Below are 9,702 nucleotides of genomic sequence, written 5' to 3'. Positions count from 1 at the left end.
TGTTGGGAATTCGTACGGGCGCTGATAACCACGCAGTTGAAAGACCCACAAACCAATCATCATAATCAGCATCATCATCATACTTGCCTCCAGTAATACGTTTCTGATTCCGTGATATCTCAGAATGTGTCCTACCAACCGATCCCTTCTTCTCGTGACGTTGTGCTACAGAGTTGTCTTCCCGTCAATCCTCTCCAGTTCCTCCTCATTAGTTACGTGATCAACCCATCTAATCTTCAGCATTCTTTTGTAGCACTACGTTTGGAAAGCTTCTGTTATCTTCTTGTCTAAACTGTTTAACTTCAATGTTTCCTTCTATACATGGTTATACTCCATACAAACACATTCAGAGAAGACTTCAAATGGCTCTGAGCACTATGGGACTTAACTTCTGAGGTCATCAGTCCCCTAGAACTTAGAACTACTTAAACCTAACTAACCTAAGGACATCACACACATACATGCCCGAGGCAAGATTCGAACCTGCGACCGTAGCGGTCACGCGGCTCCAGATTGTAGCGCCTAGAACCGCACGGCCACTCCGGCCGGCAGAGAAGACTTCCAGACACTTAAATCTATACTCGATTTTAACAAATTTCTCTTCTTCAGAAACGCTTTCCTTGCCATTGCCGGTCTAAATTTTATATCCTCCCTACTTCGACCATCATCAGTTATTTTGTTCCCCAAATAACAAAACTCATTTACTACTTTAAGTGTCTCATTTCCTAATCTAATTCCCTCAGCATCAAATCCGTTCAGCTGCTCTTCCAGGTCCTTTGCTGTCTCTGACAGAATTACAATGTCATTGGCAAACATCAAAGTTTTTATTTATTTCATCTAGACTTTAATTCCTGCTCCAGAATTTTCTTCGGTCTTCTTTACTGCTTGGTCGATGTACAAATTAAATAATATTGGGGATAAGCTACAACCGTGTCTCACTCGCTTCTCAACCACTGCTTCCCTTTCATGCCCCTTGTCTCTTATAGCAGCTGTCTGCTTTCTGTACAAGTTGTAAAGAGCCTTTCGCTCCCTGTGTCTTACCGCTGCTGCCTTCAGAATTTCAAAGATAGTGTTACAGTCAACGTTGTCAAAACATAAAACGTATCTTCTAGAAGTTGTAGAATCAGTATTGCCTCACGTGCTCCTACATTCCTGCTGAATCCAAGCTGATCTTTCCCGAGGTCGTTGAAATTTTATCCTTCAGCATTTAAAAAAATCATTTACTATACAGCTGTGTGTAAGGTATGAATGCATCGTTGAATCAATTGTTTCTCAGTACGTTTGAACGTCGCTCTCCAGTAGAACCAGAACAAGGAGTTCCAGATTCTCAAACTTCCAACAGTAGAAGGAAGGGAAAGGTAGGCAGAAATGTAATGAAGCTGGTTTACGAAATCTTTAATAAATAAAGATGAGCCACTGGGTTTGGCACGTCACTTAGAGGCGTCGATCTTAGTGGACCTTGAGCAGAGGAGCAGCGACAGCAGGGGCGGCGTAGGCCAGAGGGGCGTGGACGGCGGGGGCGGCGTAGGCCACGGGGGCAGCGTAGGCCACGGGGGCGGCAGCGACGGCGGGGGCGGCCAGGACGCGAGCCGTCTGCGAGATCCTGTACGTGTTGGCGATGGAGGAGGCGGCGGGCGCCACGGCCACGGGGGCGTGGGCCACAGCCACGGCGGGGGCGGCCACGGCAACAGCGGGGGCGGCGTAGCCTCCCAGATAGCCGGCGTGGGCGGCGGCCACGGCGCACAGAAGGATCACCTGTGACACAACAGGATTGCGTTAAAGACCCCAGATTAAGTTGAATGATGCTATAACGGGACAAATACATTATCTGTAAATTTACGGTTTTAGCTTCATTAATCTATGTTCATAATATAAAGCCAAGGTATGTACAAGACGGTGTTTGAAACGAATTTGAGTGCTTTTGTATTCCAATTATGTCATGGGTAAATTGCAGAAGAAATGTTTTACTATGTGCTTCTGCCATATTTTCTGTAATTTCTTCATGACCTTTCATATAAACCATCTAAATATGTAGGACTGCTATTTATTGTGACTTTCAAGTCCCATGTTTCAGAGAACTGTATGAATAACTTACGTATATTGTTCTGACTCGCAATACTATTCCTCAAATATTTCTATAATGCAATTGTTATCTTTAATCATACAAAGGTTTTGTTTTATTTTACAATTTCTTTTCTTTTATGGCTATTATAACTTGATAATTAGGTCAGTGTGATAAAATGAAGTAATTTTGAATGAAAGAGACGGCCTAGCTGTAGATTAATCGCGAGTGACTGCTTCTAAATACGTTGTAGATACCAGAAGAGTTCAGAATGATCTAGATATACGGAAGGACCTGACCGTCCGGCTGGAGAGCCCTTGAAGACTAATGTGTTGATAAAGGTCTGAGTTTACACTATTTTTATAACTAGCAATAGGAAAAATGTGGCTAATGTTCATTGTTTGCATAAAGTGTGTTATAAAACTTGTGTTCGTCACAAACAAAGATGATTTTTAGGGTTCTGTGCCTGAGTCGTTAAAAACAGAATCCTTATAGAATCACACTGGTGTCCGGCTATTTGTCTGTCCGTCTCTCTGTCCGACTAGTAAAAACCCTTTCCTTCAGGAACAGTACAGGTATCAAGTTCAGATTTATCTCACGTACTGGGGTCTACGGACCCTTGGTGATGTAAGAAAAACGTTTCTGAGTCAGTGCACTCAAAAGAATCGTCCATTTATGTCACATGCTTGATACTCGAAAACTCACTCATGAAAACCTATACCGTACTTCCCGTTGAACTAGAATCATCAAGTTTGGCAAGCATCAAAGTGTCAAATTTACATGGAATTCGTAATCTGATAAAAATCTCAGGAACTACTGCACGGAATTTGACCTGGTTTCTAGAAATAGGTAGAATGATTCAAGAGGAAGATTTCTGTAAATAATTTACAAACATTTCTTGCTAAATGGCTGAGCTACGATGAAATGAAGTCACCAGCCGCAATGAAAACGATGCCTTTGAATCTAGCGTTCGTAGGAGTAAGGCCGTTTTGCTACTACCGTGCTGACAGTCTGTTCCTACGACATGTACAGCATCCGTAATGTTTCGAAGCAGAGTAATGCTGGTGATCAGTACGGGATTGCGCTTCCATTGTTTGAGTTGAGGTTCCAGTATCCCATAAGGTATCCACTGAAGCATCCCATAGAACAATTAGACATATTAGTAACAACAATATCCCTATGACCGGTTGTATCCTTTTCCTCTCTGGTCAAACCTTATCAGTAATCATAACAGGGACAAGTGCATAAAAAGTTGTGTTCGGTTGTCTTGGGGGACGAGACCAAACAGCGAGGTCATCGGTCTCATCGGATTAGGGAAGGACGTCGGCGGTGCTCTTTCAAAGGAACTATCCCGACATTTGCATGCAGCGATTTAGGGAAATCACGGAAAACCTAAATTAGGATTGCCAGACGCGGGATTGAACGGTCGTCCTCCCGAATGCGGGTCCAGTGTGCTAACCACTATGCCGCCTCTCTCGATCAGAGAAAGTCAACGCATGTGCAACTGCCAGTTAGCGTAGCATGTTAACAAAACTCAAAAGTTAATAAAATAAATGAAAAATTACAACAGCAAATGCAAATAACAAAAAATGAGTTACTTAAAATCAAAACATTCTCGAAAGGGTTGAAATTCCCTGGATTGATATCGTGTTAGTATCGATTTCGATAAGAGGCAAAAACTGTCCAGATTCTCGTTTCCTGGGATCGGTGGACTGTCTATATGCGTAATTAAGTTCGTACGGAATCGTCGGTGCGCGACACCTACTCTCAGTTACCCGGACTTCTAGCAGTCCAGTAGTCCAGCAGGCTCAGTACACTAGAGGCCCTGTGCGTTCGCTTATCTGGCTGGGTCGTGCTACTCACAAGCTTGTACATGATGGTAGGGCGTCTGTTGTCGTCTGCTGGCAACTGACGCCGTTCGCCCGCCTGGCCACTTTATATACCGGCCCTCTGTGGGTCAGGCGGCCTCCGGCACTCGCACTCGCAGTCCGACACCAGGCTCTCGCAGCACTATGCTGTCCTTGGTCTCGTTCCGTTTGACTTATCCAGGTGTAGTGTAGCTGATCCCTTCCGTAATGTGATGATTTATAATATAATTTATCAGGTCTACAACATTGCTTCCGCCGTTTTGCAATAGACGACAGTAGCGGCAAGTGGGGTTCAGGTGGTTGGTCATAGGTGTAATACAATAAGCTTAGGCATCTGTAAACATAAAGCCATAAAAATATTAGTCGATTTGTGATCGCATCGTAAGGTTATTCTCGATCAAGTACGTCAACTTACGTACCCATTTCTCGGCATTTGCTGGAACTTTTAATTTTCTGCTTTAACCTGAATAAACCTGCGGCTGTGTCTCTTAAAATGCTGGGTAAGACCAATGGTGAGGGAACTACTAGTGGAAGAACGTGCAGATAATGTTTTGAACGCCTTAAGAAAGGTGGTTTTGATGTCGAAGATCGGCATGGCGGTGGAAGACAGAACGTTTTCGTAGCTACTGAAACAGACGAAGACAGTCACAGGACATCATTATCGAAAGCAATTGATGCGTTCGAGCCCAGCACTGAAGCACAAACGGCCACAATACAGCGACAGACACGTAAAAGCAATTTTGCAGCAGGTCAGTGCTCGACCCCATGTCGCAAAACCCGTCAAAATATACATGGAAACGTTGAAATGAGAAGTTCTATCCCTCCCACCATATTCTCCATACGTTGCTCTCTGACTACCACCTTTTTCGATCAGTGGCATACAGTCTGGCTGATCAGCACTTAGAATCATATGAACAAGTGCAAAATTGAATCGATTCATGGATACCCACAAAAAACGCCCAGTTCTTTCGCCACGGGATTCGTATGCTATCCGAAAGATGGGAGAATGTAGTGACCAGCGATGGTCAATACTATGAATCACAATTTTTTATAAGTTTTTCAAAATAAAACCCCGAACTTCGAGAAAAAATGGTGGAAGCAAAGTTGTAGACCTAGTATATTTCATGTACGCATGATGCAAAACAAAAAGGCGCTTTGACATCCAGTCGGCAAACGAGGTCATTAGAGATGGATCTCAATCTCAGAACAGAGACGAATTTTCTAGGGATTCGGTCACGTCCTAGTCAAAGGGACCAGTCTGGCACTTGCCGTAAGGCTATACGAGTATATGGAAACCACACAAGACCTAGGTTTCTTTCATCTATCGCTGGATAGGATTTTCAACTTCGGTCCTTCCTAAAGCGAGTATCTTAACCACCGCTCAACCTTCTTAGTATCTGAGGTACAGCCACTGAGCAGTCTGTGGGTAGAGGGATGGTGTTACAACATCGATTACGTTCCCCAAGTTAAGCTCCTCATTCCTTATCACTGATGGATATGTTTTGTCGATTAGTAAGCTGATACTGTTTATTGTCCCTGACTACAGGAATTAATTTTTTGTCTTGTAGTCGGTTAGTGTTGATCATAGGAGATGTCTGTATTTTAATATCGCAATCTACATCATGTGTTTGGTGTTAATGAAAAAAATTGTGAGTGTTTATTAAAGAATTATTTGCACTATGTGCTGTGATTTTTGGATCATAAGCTGGCCTGATTATGGGACTTGGTACTAAAACAGGTAGCCAGTAGGCAAATTTATAAAGTACAACTATAGACCAAAATAAATAATTACGAAATAGAATGAGATTTTCACTCTGCAGCGGAGTGTGCGCTGATATGAATCTTTGCCTTTCGCGGGTAGAGCACTTGCCCGCGAAAGGCAAAGGCAAAGGTTCCGGGTTCGAGTCTCGGTCCGGCACACAGTTTTAATCTGCCAGGAAGTTTCAATTACGAAACAGTTTCGCATTTTGCGGCTATCCATTGCCGTCAGCTGTTAACCACACAACAAAATTTGTGCCGGACCAGGACTCGAACCTGAATTCCCGCTTAGTGTGAGCGGTCCCCTACATCACTTCAACTCTCTGAACACGCCCTCAGGACCGATCCAAACCTCCATATGCCAACTCTTATTCTCTCATAATTCCTGATACTGCACAGGGAGACAAATATATCGTCATTTTAGCCTGTCGAGGCACGGATACATTACTGATGGCTACAATGTTCCTATACAGTGTCTTTACCTTCACGATACAGTGTCATTCAGACATGCATACATGGACATTGTATTGTAAAGGTACCTACACTGTATAAACACAGGCATTCTACCGATCAATAAAGTAAATACTGTTTTGTTAAAAGGGATATGAAAGTATCTGTACACGCAGCGTTGCTCCCGTATTAGATGTATGATCTAAGGCGGAACAGATACGCTATTCATCGAGCTACAGTCTGATATGCCGCTAAAGAGCCCCTTGAACTTGCCTCAACAATATATTTGATGAGAAAGAGATGTTTTCTCGTTGCGCGAAGTGCGTTCCTATCAAGTTTCGTGCCGTATGGGGCAACCACGACTAAAGAAGATATCTGCTACCACCACCTTCAGTTTGTATTGATTTAAAATTTCGAATGAAACCAGTACTAGAATCTTGTTTGCCATTAGAAGTGCCGTTTATCAAAATGTTGCGCTATGTCGTAGATAACTAACAGAATTTCCTCTGTCACAATATATCTATCGTTTACCGTTTATCGCGTTCTGCGTACAACGCATTCATCGTACAGAAATTTTATGGCTTGGTCATTATAGTAATTTACGTGGTCCTTCCCATTTTGACTCTCTTATAGCTCCCAACGAGGTGAACCTAACAAGAATTTGAGTGTATCACACAGGAGGAGATTTCTATTTCTTCACACTACGTACAGAATGAGAGCCATAGATCTACATAAACATGAGGATAGTGCAATGAAGTTCCAGTAAATTGTCATATAGCAATTAGCATTAATTTTGATTTTCGTCACGTGTTTGGTGATGATAAGAAGAATTTTTACAGGCCAACGAACTGCTTCGGATGAAGTCCTCTTGCAGACAGCCACTCCTTTTTCCTCATATATACATCAGCTGGCAATTGGTAACAAATCCTGCCTTCTGTACGTGGTAAATTCAGATATATTTCCAGAAAGTCGTGTTGATCATTAAGAAGACTTTCTTAAATAATGCATGCAACGGCTAGAGGACACCATGTTCAGTACAGAAGACACTCCATATTGTTGACTTTTGCCAATTACATGGCCTTTTCTTTTTTTTCTGCGGTCTAATGTAGAACATTTCTCACCGCATTACGACATGTCTACGGGGACTCCTTAAATAAACAATATTAACTTATAATTAACTTGTACATACATAACTTAGTACAATAAGATGAGTGTATCTACATCTACATCTACATCTATACTCCGCTAGCCACCTTACGGTGTGTGGCGGAGGGTACTTATTGTACCACTATCTGATCCCCCCTTCCCTGTTCCATTCACGAATTGTGCGTGGGAAGAACGACTGCTTGTAAGTCTCCGTATTTGCTCTAATTTCCTGAATTCCGTGGCGTGGTTTCCCAAATTAAAAGAATGATCTTATGCTACTCACACCAAACATCTAAAAAAAGATAAGTAAAATAGAGACAGGGACCATAAGCCACATCAATGAATATACAGATCATTGTCGTCAGTGTTCTCACTGGTCTGATGCAGCCCTGAATGAATTCCTTTCCTCTGCCAACCCCTTCATGCACACAATCACTTACACCCAAATCCCTGATGACTTTTTGCATACGTCCCTACACAGCTTTTATTCTCTACGCCTGCTTCCAATACCATGGAAGTTATTCCTCCATTATGAACGTAAGTCCTATGATTCCGTCCCTTCTCCTAATTCCTAATCGTGTTTTCCACGTATCCCTTTCCTCGCCATTTCTCGGAGAACCTCCTCATTTCTTATCAGGCCACTTTATTTTCAGTCTCCTTTTATAATAACGCATCTCAAACGCTTCGATTCCCTTCTTTTATTTACTATACAGAGTCCGTGATTTACATGCATAGAGTTCTACGCTCCAGGCATACATTCTCAGAAAAATATTCCCGAAATTACGTACTATGATCGATAATAGTAGACATATTTAGAGGGGAATGCTGCCTTGGCCTGTGCTAATAGGCTTCATACACCCTTCTTTCTTCGTCCGTAATGCGTTATTTTTTTCGAAAGTAACAGAATTCCGGCACTTTGTCCCAATTTTGATGGTTTATCGAAAATCTTATTTCTGTTACTCCTAATTATTTTCGCCTTTCTTTGTTATACTCACAGCAGGTAATCTGTGCTCATAAAACTGCTTACTACACTAAACAGGTACCTTAATTCCTTCTCACTTTCACTGAGAATAGCAATATCACCGGCAGATATTTCCATTGGTATACATTCACCCTGAATATTAGTCCGTCTCCTGAAGCTTTGCTTTATTTTCATCATAACTTATTAATTAAGGTATCGGTTGAACATTGGTAAAGAACTACTGCGTCCCTGCCTTATGTCCATTTTACTCTGCGATCTTTTGTCTACGTATTCCACTCCAAATGTTCCCCCTTGGTTTTTGTATATACTGTTTATTGCCCTTCTGTGCTTATAGGTTACACTTGATCCTATGAAGCAGTCTTGGTCTTTATCTTTTTTAAAAAGAAGTATTGCACTATCAAGCATAACGCCAGAACTGCGCCTGTGATGGCTTTACCTTTCCAGTCTGACTCTAATACATACATCAAAGAAGTTTTGCATCACCCCTGTTCCCAGAACTGAAGATAGACGTTGACTGTGGATATTGTGTCACAGACACAGTCCCCTTGACTGTTCAGAGATGTCACTAACCCTCCCAAAGATGTAGACAACCACGTATGAACAGCGCCTATTAGACGGAGGGAATCCGACAGCCGATCAGTTCCAGTCATTCCACCAGGAAGTAGGTACACGGCTCGTGTTGTCTGTAGTTCAACCATGCCTAGACGATCAATACCGCGGTTAGATGGAGTCCGCATTGTTACTTCGTGCCAGGAATGGCTCTCAACAAGGGAAGTGTCCAGGCGTCTCGGAGTGAACCAAAGCGATGTTGTGCGGACATGGAGGAGATACAGAGAGACAGGAACTGTCGATGACATGCCTCGCTCAAGCCGCCCAAGGGCTACTACTACAGTGGATGACACTACCTACAGATTATGGCTTTATAGTGAGGGCTGCGCGACGCTTGATTGCGAATATTAACACGTCTTTATCTCGGAATGCATATGTTTTCGGACCCATGCTTGTTAGACTCATTTTTCTTGCTTCGATGAGTATTATCACCTATCGAAGAATTCGACACCTTTTTTTGAACACCCTGTGTAAACCAGTGTACAACCATAAGGAATTTTATATACATCTGTTGTAACCAAAAGATGTCGAAAATCTTTTGCCAATTTTAAACATTATTTTATCTGCCTGGTGGGTCTGCAGGTAGTTTCCACACAATACTTTCTTAACACTATACCGATGCAATCCGTAATCGTACTGATGAACGAAAGGAAAACTTTCACTTTGGGTGGCCGTCATCCCTAGTCGATTCTGGTTCTCTCCCTAGAGCGATGCGCTCGATCTATGTCCTTGTTGGAATAACGGTTCTTCTTAAATGTCGACAGTAGATGACACTTAGCCCTAGGAAGAGAATCAGGATCGACGAGGAACAACAGCCATCCAAAGGG

At 42.6% G+C, this 9,702-nt stretch overlaps 1 protein-coding gene across 1 annotated transcript; it reads right to left on the bottom strand.

Moving 5' to 3' along the window:
• Window positions 1-1,449: 1,449 nt before the first annotated feature.
• Window positions 1,450-3,937, bottom strand: LOC124606178 (cuticle protein 38-like). The gene is made up of 2 exons (XM_047138145.1): window positions 3,926-3,937; window positions 1,450-1,755 (listed from the first exon to the last, which is right to left on the bottom strand). The coding sequence occupies exons 1-2, from the start codon at window positions 3,935-3,937 to the stop codon at window positions 1,450-1,452; spliced, it is 318 nt and encodes a 105-aa protein (XP_046994101.1).
• Between the last annotated feature and the right edge of the window lie 5,765 nt (window positions 3,938-9,702).

This window comes from Schistocerca americana, chromosome 3, assembly GCF_021461395.2.
Source record: "Schistocerca americana isolate TAMUIC-IGC-003095 chromosome 3, iqSchAmer2.1, whole genome shotgun sequence".
NCBI classification, from domain to species: Eukaryota; Metazoa; Arthropoda; class Insecta; order Orthoptera; family Acrididae; genus Schistocerca; species Schistocerca americana.
This window is presented reverse-complemented; position numbering and strand designations above follow the sequence as displayed.